General features: G+C 47.9%; 1 protein-coding gene across 1 annotated transcript; it reads left to right on the top strand.

The window, feature by feature from the left end:
* The first annotated feature begins 1610 nt into the window (after nucleotides 1-1610).
* Nucleotides 1611-12951, top strand: LOC135374495 (mucin-2-like). The gene is made up of 5 exons (XM_064607460.1): nucleotides 1611-4147; nucleotides 6050-6088; nucleotides 12290-12322; nucleotides 12401-12430; nucleotides 12695-12951. The coding sequence occupies exons 1-5, from the start codon at nucleotides 1630-1632 to the stop codon at nucleotides 12763-12765; spliced, it is 2691 nt and encodes an 896-aa protein (XP_064463530.1). The 5' UTR covers nucleotides 1611-1629; the 3' UTR covers nucleotides 12766-12951.
* The last annotated feature ends 5250 nt before the right edge of the window (nucleotides 12952-18201 follow it).

Raw genomic sequence — 18201 nt, 5'->3', positions numbered from 1 at the left:
TCACGAATTAATTCTAGTAATTTACTATATACAATATTATTTTCCTTGCTATAGAGCGCAAACCCTGCATATACTAAAACGGATGTGAATGTGAGAAGGGAAAACTTGAAAGAATATCTTGACAGGCGTTTAAGATGTGTCCTCAAAAGGGAATATTTTAGAATTATGCGACTGCATAGGAAAGTCTTCAGACTCTACACGCGTAGAAAATGGGCAAACGTCGGTGTTCGAGTAGTGACGATGCTACAAGTCACGACAGTCACGATCTCGTATAGACCGATTTTACTGCTTTTACCTAGACCAGGAATACAGAAGCAGCACTAAATGCACATTCCTCAAAAGAAAGACGAACTTCGCTGGAACAGTTAAAGGAGCATGGAAAGGACTTGTAACGCATACGTTTTTACACCGTCATACGAGCATATTACCTTCAGGAGCTGCCTCGCAAAATATTTCCTTTGGGTGCGAATTTACTGATCAATTTGCTTTGCAAGAGAACGCGCAGCGGCGACGATCTCGTCCAGCGGCGCCTCGAGTCTCGTGACGTCAGGTTGGCAGATGACTCTTCATTGGCCACCAAGAATCACCTGCTAGCGAGAGCGACCAGTCGAGACGCGCCAGGGGAGGCGCAGGAGCACAGTGGTGGCATCCAATGTATTGCTCCGTAGACGAAAGCGTGCTGGGCGAACGCAATGCATCCTGGACAGTTCCTGGTCGCACGCCCCAGCTAACGTCGAAGCACACGTGACCTTAAAAAAGGCGGCGCCCGTCATCGGCGGCCAAACCGTTTGTAAACAACGGGGTTGTTGTTTCTGCGCAAAGTTTTCGATGTATTTCGATCACGGCAATTATTTTTATCCGGTAATCTCGCAGTAAAACGCGTAGTTTTGCACATAAGGCCTTGTACTGTTGACGACTTCCAAAGATGTGATGACGACCGTGCGTTAAGACTCACTGAGCCGATGCGAATAGGGAATGGGGTTCCATGTTGCGGAAGAAGCATCGCATAGTTTACGCTGGCAAAATACGTTAATCTCTTGGCGTTATGACGACGGAACTATGTCGGTAAGCGGCAAAACGGCATGTAAACAAAGTCACATGACCTCAAAATGACGTTTTCTATGACGTGCGACCAGGACACTGTGGTGGTTTCGCCAAAAAGCACCCGCTTGAGGGTAGTTACAACAATGGTGGGTTTGTGTCACCCCTGTAGTAAGGGGTATCCCCATTCATCATCTCAAAATAAAGTTGTTGTCGGACTGGCTTCCGAGGAGAGCAGGTTTTCTTGCGTGCGAGTTGAACGCTCTCTAGCGCTCCAGGATTACGCGCTGCACTGGAAGTTTTTGTGCGAATGTGTGTCCCAGGGCTCCTATAGACTTCTCGCCAAGATCCGGCGAAAGTGTATGATAAACTGCGAATACCGAAGTGGTTTCTGGAATGCGACCCATTTCCACATGTATTTCTCAGTTTTACCTGAAAATACCTTCATTGTATTTGTAAACTGTCGTGATGTTCTCCTCGATGCACATTGTGAACAGTGTCGTACTAGCTCGTCTACAATATCCTGAAGACTGTCTGAGTGAAGTCTGGTCTTTTGTAGGGGAAAGCGCCTCAACATCATCTCCCACAATGCCAACGACTGCATCGAAGGAACCACGAACAGTATCGCCGTCCACGACTCAGGTTCCAGCTCTGAACATCACACTTACGCTTTCTTCAACGCCAACTCTTGCTCCGACTACTACAGCAGGTACAAACGTATCTGTGAGAACAACAAGTTCCGCCGGAGTACCGTCAACGACCGTACCATCATCGTCGTTGCTTCCAACGACAACTGTGACTGCAAGAGTATCCTCTGAAACAGTCAAACCGACGACAGAAACGATAGCGCCCAGCACCAAGCCAGCAGGAACCGTATCATCTACTATGCTTCCTGTGGTGACAGCTGCCGTAACAACTGCACTGTCAACGACGGTACGTCTAACTACCATGACGCCCACAACAGAATCTCCGAATACAACAATGATGCCTACGACAAGCACGCGTCAGACCACAAGGAAACCAACAACTGCTGCACCTGTTACAACGTCTGTGCTTCTTACAACAACGGCTCTCACACTTGATACTACACTACGAACAACTAGTGCCGAACCAACAACAACGACTGTGATGCCTGATACGACGTTACCTTCAACAACTCTACCACCTACGACACCATCCGCAACTCCTCATACAATACCACCAACAACTTTGACTCCTGGTACAACATCTGAGACTCCTACAACACTACATATGACGACTTATACGACAACGTCACCACCATCAACAGCGCCCATAACAACTGTACGGGTCGCGACACCACCTGCAGCTCTTGACACAACGACTCCACCAGGTACTCTGACACTTGATACATCTGTGTTTCATTCGACAACCACTATGACATCTGACCAGACCACGTCACCATCAACATCACCTGTAACGACTGTACCTCCCACAACAACAACTGCAATTCCTGCTACAAAACCAGCAATAACTCAGGTGCCTAGTACAACATCGGTGCTTCCTACGACAACGACTATTGCATCTTACACCACAATGTCGCCATCAACAGCACCTATAACAACTGTACCGCCCGCAACAAGCGCGGCTACTGAGACGACAACGCCACCAACGACTTTGGCTCCTGATACACCATTTGTGCCTCGTACAATAACAACTATGACATCTAACACGACAACGTCACCATCAACAGTGTCTGTAACAACTGTGCCATTCACAACAACATCTCTGACGCCTGAAACGACGGCACCACGGACAACAATGCAGTCAACAACTGTACCACCCACAACGACCACTGCAACTCCTGGTACAGGACGAACAACTCCGGTGCCTAGTACAACGTCTGCGCCTCCCGCCACAACGACTACGGCATCTGACACGACAATGTCACCATCAGCAGCGCCTACAACAACTGTACCGCCCGCACCAAGTACGGCTGCTGAAACGACAATGCCACCAGCAACTTTGACTCCTGGTACAAGATTTGTGTTTCCTACAACAAAGGCCATGATATCTAACACGACAACGTCACCATCAACAGCGTCTGTAACAACTGTACCGTTCACAACAACAACTGTGACGCCTGAAGCGACGGCGCCACGAACAACGACGCTGCCGACAACTGTACCACCATCTACAGAAACGTCTGACACCACGTTGCCGCCGACAAGTGTGCCATCGACGACATCAATGGCATCTGTTCCTCCGACGACGAACACCGAGAGAGCTACTACACCCACACGGCTTACAACCGAGGTATCAAGGACATCAATAACGCCAACTACAGCACCTCCTACAACACAAGGCACACTCCCAGCGACAACATTATCGGTCACTACGGAAGCAGTGACCGCATCCTCGACAGAAGCGACCCCACTTTCAACTCTCCCAACAAGACTTTCTTCAAGAACAATGCCGGCGCCGGATTCTAGGCGCACTACTCTACCACCCCAAACTGCATCAACCTGGCCGTTCTGGACAACGACTCGTTCAAGCAGTTCCTCTCATACGGAGCGGTCTTCCTTCACAGTTCCTAAAGTAACAGAAACGACCACGGTGGCTTTTACTACGACAATCAGGACAGATCTTTCAACACCCACAAGAACTAACTGGACCACAGTGACACATTCTTCACCGAGTCCAGTCACTTCTACTCGAATGTATATCCCACCGGCGCCACCTTCTGCAACAACTACAACCGTTATTCCGACAACTACCAGGTGGACGTGCCCGCCGTGTCAGACAACATTGTGTCAACCCACCTCCCATGTACCTCATCGGACTCCGATATACGTAAGGCCCTCACCGCCAGGCCCTGCCTTTGAGTTTCCACCGCCCAAGAAAAACTTGTCACCAGTTTACGTCAGGCCCACGCTACCTTCTGTTTCTGGAATTTCAAGTACAGGAGGAGGGCATTTTCCAAGGTACACCCCGCCGTACATACGCCCGACACTGAAGCCACGTTACGATGATCCATTTCCCGACGTTGGGCCCGCTTTACCACCGAAGGGAAAGCCACCGTCAAAAATGTTTCCACCGTACGTGAGACCCGCATTTCCGTTTGGCGTCTTCGACGACGAAAGAGCAGGTAAGGCTAGATTTTTATTGCGTCTCCCATCAACGAATTTGACTGGTCCCTCAGCGGCTTTTGATCTGGATTGAATCGCATGTTTCACTAGTCGTTTGAGATCAACTCGCTTCGTGATGGAGCGCTTTTCCTTGGTCTGCCGTTGGAAATTCGCATTCAGCCGGAGCTCCAAGGAATCACTTTTCAACACGTCCGGATATTGGAAGGCCAGCAACAGTGAGGGGATTCACAAGCCCTTGCCGGATGCACGCAATGGCTGCCGCCAAGCTCCTTAACGGAAACGTGGTTGTGTGGTTGTCTTTCCTTGATGGACACGGATTTGCCTCCTTGAGCATCAACCACATACGACGATTTTTCGACGGAAAACCGGCCACCGTCACCAGTTTTCCGCTGAGCCTACCCGAACAATGGGAACGCCACCGATTTCCCGACGACAGCAGTGGCAAGAAATATCTGGCGAAAGGCGGAAGTGACCGCTTGACGGCAGCCAATGGGACCGTAAACAGAAATGACGTTAGGCGGCCGCTCCTCTTGCGGACGCGGCAAGCATTTCGGATGCCCGTATGACCAACCTGGGGACCATTTCGAAAGCTAAAGATGCCGTCTTTGCGAATATGTCTTGACCGCAATAACTTCCTCTGTGTGCCACTACAACGTTTCTATGTGTAGCAAAATATTTATCAGCAAATTTTAAGTCAAAATTTAACACGGACTAACGAAACGCCCGCTAGGGCGCCACCGTCCGCGTCAGAGGAAGTCTGTGCATGCGGTCTGTCCCGCCGTTACTCCGACGAGTTGTCGTGCCAGTGAGAGAGTTGGCCGGTTTCCCGTCGAAAAATCGTCGTATGCTGTTGGGCCTTTTTGCTGGATGTCATTGCTGTGTAGCGGATTCGGGTGCTCGCTCTGGACCGACCTCTCGAGTTCGCCGGTTGCTAGGTGGAGGTCCTCTATCACTCTTGTTCCAATAATGTTCGCACCGATGATTAATTATGATAGATACTTTTTCCTGAATGTGTTTTGTGCCTCGTTCCCGTCAGGGGGTTAGCGAGAGGGTACGCGCGCATAAACGCTGCTTTAGAGTCCGACGGAGCGGGGCGTCACGACGCGCGGCGCACCACCGCGCATCGCGAGCCACAGCCGGTGAGTTCATAGTTCGACGACACTTGGCGAAGCGCGATACGTCAGCCGCCGTTAGGGGAGTAGAGCAAAGCTCTACATCTGGCCGTCGCCAGTGAGCTGTGCACGGCGTGGGCTTCTGCGGACTCGCATTTCCCAACATGGCGCCGCCCACTGAGCTTTTGATCTAAGCTGTTAAGGCACATCCGTGCCCATATATAATACACGACGGATGCGCTATGAAGAGAAGCAACAGGAGGAGAACAGCTGGGAAGACGTGTGACTTTCTTCTTCAATTCAGGGTCCATGTTTGACGGTACCGACCGCATACTACAGTAGTATAAACATAACAGTACCAACAACGGGAACAGGAACTGTCAATCGGATTCCAACACGCGGGTACAGTTGCCAGATATGACTGCTTTCCCATTACGAAATGTGAAAATATCCGGTAGTATTTTCGCTGCGCTGCGTCGAATGACCGATCCCGGTAGGATGAAGCAGCATGGCCTAGCGAATGCTAACTGTCGGAGCGGAACGCAGGCGGCAACGGACGAAGACTACGTCGGGCTCTAAACCAGCCTTTACGCTCCGCTAGGTACGTGTCCCTGAGGCGACGGCTCCGTTCCGCTTGCTGTCCCGCTAACCGGAGATTATATGCGTGCTTTGTGAAATCAAGGCATATACCGCCATCGCTTTGAGTATGCGCTCGCTAAACCCTTTCAACTGCCTCATGTTTGTCGTAGAAGGTGCCGTTGAGCATTTGCACTCTTTTTGATGTTCCAGATGAGCCGTTCAAGCAAGCACTGGAAGAAGCTGAAGATGGTACGTATGAAGATGCAAGGATGTGCTATGATGGTGCCAGTAGGAACTCCAATAACCTGGTTCATTAGGAACTGGTAATTTTTGCAAATAGCATTTCCAGAGGTCTCGAACCTCCTCTGCTACTAGCATACAACACTCATATTACCTGGAAGACCAGGTGTCGAGAATGGAGAGCTCAGCAGCAGTGATCACCCTATAGCGTAGCGCGCAGCATGCTCTAGCAACATGCTAGCATGCTATGGCAACAGCATAGCACGCATGAAACGTAAACGTACTACACACATAATAGCACTTACACTTGCAGGCAACATTTTCGTACACCGCAGTAAGAAACTTACACGGTGTAAAACCGGTTCGTCGAAGCGACAGGCCGTATCCAAGCCCAAGACAGACGAACTCTTACACTTTATTCGTCAATGATGCTCAAAGTCAAAGTGCAAAAATATTTCAATGAAATTGGTGACCAATTATTTATATTCGAAACTAATGTTTCGGATGGGCTCAATGTTTATAATCATAGGCAGTGCTTTCACCGATGCGACATCGCTACACGTAACTTCCGGTTACTGTTCTGCGAAGTAATCGAGCCAGCAATTCGAGGCACACCATATCATACTTGCTTGATCAGCAAATATAAAATCCAACGTTGAACGCAGGAGTAGGAGAGAGGTAATCTGGTGTAACGGATTTGCACTCACCATATTCCTTGAGTATGAGGAGCAATAGAAAACTCACACGTCCCATCGTCCCATCGTGTGTGTATTTTCTATTCCTCCCAATACTCAAGGAATATGTAGACTACAAATCAACTCCTGTCAAAGACTACTCAATTTTGATCAAAGAGTTCGATGTGCACGCAAGGTAGTGCGTGAAAGATAAAAGAAAAGAACAGAAGCTTACGTCACAGGGTGTAGGCTAAGTGAAAGGAGCACAAAAGGTGGCTTGCTGATTTTCTCTCCTTCCCCCAGTCATAGCGGACGTCCCGTTTTGGGGTCCAGGGAATACACAAGGTGCGTTCTTTTGAAAGAAATGTGCTGCACACGTGCTGCACCAGCTCTTAAGTGCAAGCGAAGTGTAGACGCAGTTCTGAACCAGTTGCATTGACGTAATATAACCGGCTCCTGAAAAAAAAAAGAGGAATTGCAGAGCTTGTCGTCTGCTACAGAGCGCTGTCTTATGCGTGGTTGCGTAACTGAGCAATAGGTCTAGAGGGTCTAGAGGTCTAGAGGTCTAGCAGTAGGTCTAGAGTTCCTGATCTGTAAATCAGAACGGGCGTAAACGGTTCTAAAATAAACACAGAATAAAAAAAATTCAAAAATGCAGATTGTCTTATCTTGCCCCCACCCTCGGGGCAAGACGAGACAGCGCATGGGGCAAGATGAGATACGCCGTGGTGATGAACACAAATTAGTTATTGCAATTTAAGTATCTACTTGAGCCCACCGCGTACATCATGTGCGATAAAACCACATAGAACCCGGTGCTATTTCCCTCCACCGTCCTTTGCAAACAAGGCATCGCCAGTCTGATGTGTCGCTCGCTAGTCGCTCGCCCTTGAGTGAGCTTCTGCATTGCTGGAAGCATCGTAGGACACACGAAAATTTGCTGGAAAATCCTAAGCAGTTTGTAAAAAGGAATATTTGTGGAACAAACACAAGGCCACCTAATAGTTTAGTGATCAGTTTCCAAATTACATTAAATTTAATTGCATTACATTTGAAACTACATTAAGCTCTCGCGTCTTGCCCCATGCATATCGGATGCATAAATTTTTCGGTTAGACACCGGATAATCAAGAGTACTCATATGTTGCATATATGATGAGTAAATAAATAGGATGTGGACTTACATTGACAGAATAAGCCTGCGACACGCTGCTGCACAGCTGAGAAGGAAAAGGACTACAGAAAATCGCGCCTTTTTTTCTGCGGGTCTTAACATTCCAGGCAAAAGGAACCGTCTTTTTTTCACTTCAACGGAAATACGAATCGGGACAGTTCTTATGTGTAATGAAGCGGACATGCAGAGCTACCTATGACTATAGTTTCAAGCGAATGGGGCAACGCGTCTCTGAGACAGTCGGTGTCGAGCAAAAAATGTCGCATTTTGCTCCGTGTCTCATCTTGCCCCATTTTACCTTACTATATAGTGATCGCGTTTCCGCAATGTGCACCTATGTTGTTCATCGGGATCACGGTATTCTAGATTTTGGAGACAATACCAGTTTCGCGACACAGATGGAGATGGGAGGGTATGAAAGAGCCAGGTGACGAGCTTACGTATCTATAGTTCAGTTCTGCGTTAACTGTGCGAATAAGACACATGACAGGTGTTTAAAAAGAAGCATTAACCTTAACGAGCCATAAACCGTGCTTGATGTCACAAGTATATACTACCTGTCTTGAATTATACGCTCGCCGTTATCCGACAACACCGGGCTACAAACTAAGTGCTCTCCGGCATCTTGTTGTCTGCTCCTCTGTACCTTTCCATTGCACGACCGGGGTACGTCGTATAAGAAAATTGAGAACTAGTGCGGAACTAGGTGGAGCTCTTTCCCAAAGAGAATGGGGATGCGCAGGTGCAGTGCGAGTGAAGAACGAAAAGAATGCGAGCTCGTTGTACTCCAACTCTCTAGCTCAGAAGGTACAGGTAAAAAAAAAAAAAAAAAAGAGACGCAGCTGCTACAACAGTCTGTCACTGCGCATTATAGATAGGGTACGACTTGCTCTGCCCATGCGTTCAGAAGGCAGAAATAAGGGATATTTATAGACCGGCATGGTACTCAGTTTGGGTTCACACCCCGAGCTGCCACCCACTTGCCAATGAGGTCGCTCGGCGGACAACGTGCGAGAGGGGGAAACCAGGGAGCTGCGTATGTTGTCACTTTAGCCCACGAGAGCAAGAGTGCGCGTCTTCTCCTTCCTCTTCGCTGTGCTGGGATGTATTACACGTTGCTGTTGTCTTCCGTAACGCAGTTGGCTTTAGCGGCGGTGCTCTATCTTCGCGGAGACAGCTCGAGAGCTGGTGAGGCGAGGGCAAAGATTATGAGGGTACTTGCCACCTCTGGACACGGCGTGCGTGTAGGTGGGGTGATGTAGAAGGAAGGTGCGGTCAACCTACTATGGAATGGCGGCTCGGTGCACCTAGGGGAGGGTGAAAAGGGGAGGAGAGAGATGATGGTGGCACGGGAGAGGGAGGGGTATGCTAAGCCTCTTGTTCTGGGGTTTGGGTGCCCACCAGGAAACGCGCGAGCATTCCCCTTCAGTGGCGTTCATTGCGATTTTCCCACGGTAACCGCTAGGAATGTTGGCGGAATTACCCCGTCCACCTCTGGACACAACGGCTCCTACAGAGCTAGACAGCTGAAGAAATGCATTCACAGAGGTGCATCTCCGACAGCGGAAAACGTAATCCGCACTTCGAGAGCTGGGTATGCGCGGCGGACACCAAGCAAAGGGTTACGTGGATTCTCATGCGTTCACTAAGGCCGATGTTTTACGTGTTCGCTTTATTCAAGGCATGCAAAAGGGGTCTAAGTACGTCGTTTCAGACGGGTGTTTTCGCAGCACGATCAGCGTTCAAGCGCAGCAGTTTGAAGCGTGCGGGCGCCCTGCAGGGTGTCCCAGAAAACGTCTAATTGATTTATAACAATAATAATAATTAAAAAAAGAACTACGCCAGCTAGAATCATGCGGTCAACGCCATTGTTCTTCTTATGTTTTCGTCACCTCCAGATGTGAATGTCATGTTACGCAAGTTTTATTACGGAAATTTGCGCTAAATGAGCTCGGAAATCTGCGAAGTAACGGTAACCTTTTACCCCACCTAATGTGAAGAGCGTGCCGAATATATTGATATTCATGGTAATTGATAGGGATATTGAGAAGCTATCCTATCGGGGAAAAAAAAATCAGAATATCGTGCTTCTCGGACCACCCAGAGGATAGCGCTCGACGATTTTTGAGCGTAATCGATGCCTGTCCGACGCAAGGAGGTTGTAATTCTAACCCGCAGAGCTGTAGTAAAAAACGTGACAGTTCCTGGAATTGGAAGGAATGCATTATCCTGGCGGACGCCGGGCGCGATAAGCCATGCCTGTGTTTTCTCTTTCTACTATCCGGGTGCGGGCTGGGTTACCGACGTCCTTTAGTCGTACAAACAATGATTGTGCTGCTCTGGGTGCTCCGTAAAGTGTGATGTTCAACTATTTTTTCCCCCCGATAGGATAGCTTACCAATATCCTTGCCAATTATCATGATTTTAAGTAAATTTGGCACGCTCTTCACATTTGCGGGGTAGAAAGGTGACGTGTACTTGCCAAATTCCTAAGTTCAATTCGCAAAAATTTACATAATAAGACTTACGTTACATGACATTCACATCAGGAAGTGGCGGAAACATAATAAGAACAAATGCCGTTGACTGCATAATTCTAGCCGGCGTAGGTTTTTTCTTCTAATAAACCTCTACCCGAGAAACGTCATCATGACATTGGTAGACTGACTGAAACCGAAACAAAATCAGAATGGGAGGGCTGGTTTCCACGAATGTACATTTGTACTCCTGTACTCCTGAATGTACTCCTATTACTCTATTACACTGTACTACTGAACGTACTCCTATTGAAAGAAAAGAAGGACCGAAGGTCGCGCACTTTCGAAGGACCATCGTAATGCCCTCAAGACCGTGGTTTTCGGGCTCGATCTTGTTCGCCTCTAGCTTCCAGCGTAGTTCAACTCTACATAACTAGCGGCGCTGCCGAACACTACGACGTAGTTTGTTTACAAACAGGGAGAGGTCTATTCGATGACACGTTGCATACAAGCCGTGGCCGCCTCTGGTTGGCTTTCTCACGCGAGCTTCCGGTTGCCTGCTTCCAGTGCACTCTCCGTGCTGTGTTCACAGGTTTCCGGTTGCGTTTGGTCAGCACGGTCCGTGCGTACAGCAGCTACAATGGCGCGGAAAAACGTCATGGACGGTGTCAGTGGTGTGCGCTATATTGATATATACAGCGGTATATGGAGAAACAATGTTTCCAAGGTGAGGGGTTGCCTGATGTTATGGACGACGATGTTCGGAAATACGTGTTCTCCGAGAACCCCGCGAGCTGTGGCCATCTGTGCAGATCGGGGACATTTTTGTGTACCTGGTTAAATGGGGCCTGTGTCTCTTCACCAAAGAACAATTCAGAAGCTATAACCAGTTGATCAATCATCATCAGCTAATCGATCAGAACAATTCATAAGCTAATTATAAAACTGGTGGTTCCTCGACAGTCAGGGCAAGTGATGCGTCTCCACTCCCGTCTCCTGCCTCATCCCGTCTTCCCTGATTTCTTGAGAAAGCGCGATCCAACAGTTTTATTGTTATTTACTGGCTTCCTGAAGTGGCAGTGGTGAAGTTATGGCACGTAGTCCTGATAGTTTGAGGGCTCCCCTGAGAGGTTCACAGTGGGAATGAAAAACAGCTTGCACGAATGCGATTTTCAAGAGCTTCGAGAAAATACAAATGAATGAGATACATCACCAGAAACAAAGTGCCCGCAACAGATCTCGCTGCTATCAGTGGCCTTCAGCGTGCTCTTATGAGCCTCCAGTCTGAGCCCCGGCTGCCCTTTTCGATGAGTTCTTCGGGAAGTGGAATGAGCACATGCCACAGCTAGAAACCAACCGAGGTTCGCAAAGAGTTCAATTCTTCGCTTTCTGATCGGAAACTGCCACAGACCATTCCATACTAGGCTAAACCGATAAAGACATTCGCACACAGCAAAGGGTGGAGTGGGCCGGGGGATCCCGATCGAGGCGTACTTCAGGGGCAGACCTGTCCCGAAGTACAGATATTGTTTGAAGTTGACGATAACATTTCCTTGAAGATCACGAACCACACGAAAAGACGACAGGAATGGTACACGCAAACCAGCATAGTCAGACGTTTCTGCTTTGGGTTGTCCGTTCATGTCGTATTTTTGTCGCTTCGTCATTCTCAAGGAAATGTTATCGTCAACTTCAAGTAATCTACACCAGCTCGCTTGCCTTCTACTCCTCTGTTCGAATCATAGATATTGCATATACAACACATTTACTCTACTACAGCTGATACTCAGGGGTTAGCTGACAACAAGCTGACTTAGGTTAGCTGACTTAGGTTAACAAGACAGAAAGTGCACTTCGTTCCTGAGCTCGTTTTTTCTCTCTCTAGTTCCTTTTCCAGATACCTATAGCTTCAATGAAGGTAAGCCCTTGAGACTCCGAAGGATGTTTTGGACTCCACCGTACCTGTTCTACTGACTGACTACACTGTACTTTGCAGTTGTCTATCCCGACATCTGTGACACAGAATGTACGTATCACTCCTCTGATATCGTAAGCAGGATCGACCACAATGTATATCCGTCTATGGCTTTATAGGGACACGTGTCAGTGGCACCGCTATGTGATCGCCAGATTGTGTTTGTGGTAGTTTAACCACTACAGAGAACATAATAATGTAAATAATAATAAAAATGCACCGGCAGCGGTGACCCAATGAAGCTGCGGCTTTTTGAACGAGTTTGGCACAGTGCCCCAAGAGTGCCAATCATTCTTGTGGCACATTTCTTTGCAGGTCCTGATGTCATGCACGTCAACATCGTGACGAGGATTCCGGATATCGACGACGAAGTTAGGATATGGTGAAAGTGTAAGATCAAGGACACTGTGTTGGAAAAGGAGAAGAATCTAACGTCATCCTTCACTGCGTTCTCTCAAGCTGAGCGGATATTGCGTCTGCTCTGGCAACACACGCACGGGCACTTAGCTGTCCTAGCGCAACCACAAGGATAGTACTGTCTCTACTGGCCAATTCGGGTGGTCATTTCGTACCAACTTTTGTTGGTACGAAATGATGTCGGTGCTTTTGTCGTATCCCACCTGTTCTTGCCAGTTTTGCCAGATCTGGCATGTTCGCGTAGCACTTTTCGAGCGTCAGGCATTTGCCAGCTAGCACTTTTTCCGATCCGATTTCGATTCGAAGCCGCCGGGGGAGGGGGGGGGATATGTTTATTAAGAAAAAAGAAATGAAAGGTCAGCCAGACGGAGGTCGGCTTGCTATGCCAAAAAAAGGAAAAAGGAGAAGAAAAAGAAGAAGAGAAAAGAAATGGACGAGGAAAACAAGAAAAGAAAAGAATGAATGAAAAGAAAAGGAGAAAGAATAGGAGGAGGAGGGGGGAAAGGGGAGAAAAGGAAATGAAGAACACAAAACTAAAACTGAAAAATCACGCACACGATCACACAATCAAGGCGTTGACAAGGTTCGAAGCGCTGAGAAAGCGGAGGAGCGCAGTGGTGACGGACATGGTGACATGGTGACATGAAATGACCCCCCCCCCCCCCCCGAACTCGCCATATCAGTGCAACGTGCGCGCACAATAAGGTGTCTTCTAGCGTACAACGAGCATTAAAAAAAAGTAGGGGACTTTCTTCGTTTCAAAAGGTCTGCGAAGTTTTGGGCGTAGAGTATGGGATGGAATTTTAATTTTATGTAATTAATTAAAGGGCACTATGGTGCAAATATTTCTTCACAGGGAACAAACATTGTCGTTACTTTGAGAGTAATGTACGACGAACAGGGTTCATCAGTTGATGGTCGCGATGGAACCGCTTGCCGTCGTCGGCCGTGCTCAGGCCGGCAATGTTACGCAGCTATCGAAGTGGGAGGGACGATCGTGTGTCCTGGGCCGACTTCACAGGGAAATGTGCTGACAGTTGTCATAAGGCGTCTGAGGAGACGTTTTCCCGAAGACTTTCAAAACGAATGTCGGCACAGTTCCCCCTGAAGTTGACCCAGGACGCATACTAACCCCCTTTTCCTCTCGCTTCCCTGCTGTCTTCTCTCCATCTGTCCACGTCTGTACGCCGCTCATAGCCACAGTTGCTTCGCGGCGCTAACACGCAACAAAAAAAAAGAAAGAAAGAAAGTTAAGGATGCGTTCGTAAAGTCGACAAAATATGAAGGTACGAAAAAACGGTGTGTCCTTCATTACAATGCAAGCTCGCAGATGATTCCATATTAATCTGGATCCGTCGTGCTGAAGACTGCGAGGTGGTGGGTTCGAATCCTACCGCCGGCTGTGCTGTCTGAGGTTTTTCCCTGGGTTTTCCGAAGACTTTCCAGACGAATGTCGGTACAGTTCCCCCTGAAGTCGGCACAGGACGCATACTAACCCCACTGTCCCCCACTCCTTCCTGCTATCCCCTCTCCGTCTGTCCACATCTGTACGTCGCTCATAGCCACAGTTGCTTCGCGGCGCTAACACCCAATCAAACAAAAAAAAAAAATCTGGATCCCAATAAGTGTCTCTCTGCACCCAGGTTTGGGAATTTTAATTTGTTATATAAAGAAAATTTGTTACATTAACCTGATGATATGTGCAGTGTAAGCAGTTCTTTGTTATTGAGAACTAATCAGCGCAGCATAGACACGAGTTGACAAGGTATTACCTTAAATAAATCACAAACGAACACCTGTTGCTACGAATAATTCGAAATTTCCCAGAGTTCCCTGCGTGTAGTTGCAGGACGGAATGTCACGAGCTCAGTCTGAAAGAAAAGCTTCGCACAGTTCAACGCCAATTACTCAAAGATTCTAGACAAACACGCAAAGACTTTCATGAAGGCCTCAGAACGTGCACACCGATATGACACTAGAGACTCTCTCGCAAGCAATTCGTTGCGGTATTCAGGACGTATTCATTAAGGAGTAATCAGATCCGCCACAGTAATTTCTTCCAGGCTAAGTGCCAGTAGTCGGTTCTTTTTTCAGTTCTTACTTTTCATCCATCAAAATGGTTCAAGTTGCGCCACAATTTCTTACATGTATGAATTTGTTTTCAACGCCACATTGCATACAAGGAGGCAAGCTAGAAAAATTCGTGCTTAGTGACAACAACTAATACAACAACAGAAAGCATGTCTTGAATGGTGTCTGCCGAGTGGATTTTGCTGCATGAAATGCTAAGCGGGACGCTTTTGTGAGAGCTGGACGTTTTGCTCGGCCAGTTTAGTGAATGGAGCTCTCCACAGACAGCAGTCAAATGGTATGGACAGGTAAGGTAAAGGGAGGCTCGAAATAGACAATGTAAATATATAAGGCATTTTTCTATTTACACGAGAATATATATATATATATTTTTTTTTGCGGTCGATATGCCATGCCAAGGGCGCACTGTATAGAGGGACACTGTAGGATAGTAGGGGACACTGTAAAGGGACGCATAGGAGGACACACCAGAGGCATGGACGTGCAGGTTAACTCGCTCGTTGGCAGACTTGTGCCCGTTACTCGAAAAAAGTAATTGATTACCGTTACCGTTACTTGTACGGAAAAAGGAATTGATTACCGTTACCAATTACTCAACTCCAAATGTAATTCAGTAATGAGTAGAAAAGTAACGCGTTACTCCAGTCGTTACTCTGCATTCACGCAAATTGTACTCATCTTTGTGTGCCCCAGAAAAAAAAAAGAAAAAAAAGGCCCAACAGCAGTACAATAACAAAAAAAAAAAAAACGCCTAGGACAAGTAGATCTGTACGTCTATTGTATTCATCGCACTGGAAGACGTTGACCCGATTGTGGAAGAACATTGCGTGGAACTTCCCCATGACTCACTAAACTTCCAAAGCTACAGGTACCACTAGAGTCACTAAATAAGCTCCACTAGAGTCACTTATTTAGTGACTCTAGGTACCACCACACAGGTGTAGGAAGAGATTAGGGAGAGAGATCCTGAAATTCCAGAATTTTATTACAATGACCTCCGCTTGCTATAGTGCAACGGCCCAACAAAGGCTGGCTGACAGCACGAGGGGATTGACCTGGGGCAGAACACCTGAAGGATAAGTTAATCTCTGCGGGAAAAGTAATCAATTACTGATTAATCGATTACTCCGAAAAGTAATTAATTACTCGAAAAATTACTTTGACAGTGAAGTAACTGATTGCTAAAAAAATTACTCAAAAATGTAATTGATTACAAGTAACGCAATTACTAGTAATGCGATACGCACAAGTCTGGTCGTTGGTTGTAGCCAAGGTCGTGCTGAAGACTGGGAGGTGGTGGGTTCGAATCCTACTACTGGCTGTGCTGTTTCAGGTTTTCCCTATATTTTTCGAGGATTGTCTAGAGGAATGTCGGCACAGTTCCCCTTGAAGTCGGCCCCGGACACGTACTAATACCCCTGCCCCGCACTCCTCCTGCTGTCCTTTCTCCATCTGTCCGCATGTGTACGCCGCTCAGAGCCAAATTGCTTCGCGGCGCTAACACAGAATAAAAAAACAAAAAAACAAAAGATGGCACTGTGTAGGGGATTTTGAAAGCCCATCTATCAGGCGTCACTGAGCCATTGTAGTAGATTTGGCGACTTTGCCGGTGAGCTGTCGGTGAGCCGTTCCACTCTGAGTTGACGGGCCACCACTGTAGTTGCAACGTCGTATTTTCACAGAAGACCGTGTATGCTAGATAAAATATGGGTAGGGAGTGACTTTTTCGGGTTAAATGCCTTTCTCAGATTCGGGGGGTAAAAATCAGGCGCTATTTTAAAATCTGTAATTCTTGGAGAAATCGGGCGATAATTGTGCCTTCAGGTGTTATTGGGTCTTTTTGTTTCTCCTCTTGTCTATTAAGTCCTTTCCTAATCTCTCTTTTTTGTTTTGTTGTTGTTTTTGCGAGATCGTGACCTTCCAGCGGTAATCCCCGAAGACATAGACAGTGTTGACACATTGGGTGTATTGCTTGGAAAGTAAGTGACCCATTTTTACATGTGTTACACGTGACGACCTTTGTTCGTCTTCAGTGGAAACGTCACTTGAGGATTTCATAGCGACTGGAATTCGGGGAGAAATCGGGTTTAACCCGAATTGGTCGGAGGTCAGTTCGGGGGGGGGGGAATAACCGGGCGGAATCGGGTTTAACCCGAAAAAGTTACTCCCTAAATATGGGGTCCTCCAAGTGCTGACATCGCCGGCGCATAAGACGGCGTGGACGCTGTGGGAGGTATGCTCCCTTTCAAGCGGACAATGAGACTGCCAAAAGCAGATGCCGGGCAGTCCTCATGAATGCGACGAAAATAGTGGAGTGGGTGCCGTGTATAAGGTAGCGTGCATAAACGAGAAGTGTATGTCCGTCCCGTAGAATGTCAACTGGCGCCTCTGCCAGGCCGGAGTACGCCACCGTTGTCATGGGGACTCCCGAACAGACGCGGAAGCTACGGGCCTAGGTATTGAATTTTCCCATTCTTGGCTTAGACTAAGAGCATGTACGATGGCTAAGCTGCACCGCAATGCCTCCAATACCAGGGCTTGATGTACCCGATAGAGGTCAGAGCGCGACGACATAGGGACATTTGATTGGATGAAAGGTTGATGATGGAGGGGAAGAGTGTGGGACGAAGAGAGCCCCGGCGCCCGGATCCACCAAAAGGTATCGCCATGCACAAGACGGGGGCAGTTAATGCATGCTGTCTTCAAGCGAAGCCGCAGCCGAAGGATCGACCGCTGCAGGATCTGCCTGGAAGGAAATCCCCGTCAAACCCGACATCAATTTATCTGCGAAGATAGCCGCCGTGTTGGTTCAGGTCCGACAAACCCTACAAGGGAGCGGTCGTCGTGCAACGGCTTCTGTTTCTGTTGCATGTGAATTCGCCCCCTAACTGCCAAATGCAACTGGCGTTTTGTTGTTTGGGTCGAGTTAATGTGGTCTATGGCAACGTCAGCGGAGAGCAAGCCGGCCGGAGGCTCTGTCGAAAACATCCTTAGCAGCGGTTAGCATTAGTGATAATGTGACTCATATATGTGATCTGTTCAATGCTTTTATCCACTCACCCATCCTCAGCTCAGTGATGTACTCTACCTCGACCTCCCTGCACCCGTTAAGGCATTTGTCAATACCCTCTTCCCTTTCTTCCCTATGCACCCCCCGCATGTCGGCAATGATAATAAAGCTGTTACAGGTTGGGACAAAAGTTTACGGAACACGCGAGCGTCGTACTTTTCCTTCGGTGCGACACACTAGCGGCCGACGGAAGAGGGTGAGTACACTGTTTCGGAGGGGTGGAAGGGTGCGCTCTTATCGACAC

The sequence above is a fragment of the Ornithodoros turicata genome, chromosome 1, assembly GCF_037126465.1.
Source record: "Ornithodoros turicata isolate Travis chromosome 1, ASM3712646v1, whole genome shotgun sequence".
NCBI classification, from domain to species: domain Eukaryota; kingdom Metazoa; phylum Arthropoda; class Arachnida; order Ixodida; family Argasidae; genus Ornithodoros; species Ornithodoros turicata.
This window is presented reverse-complemented; position numbering and strand designations above follow the sequence as displayed.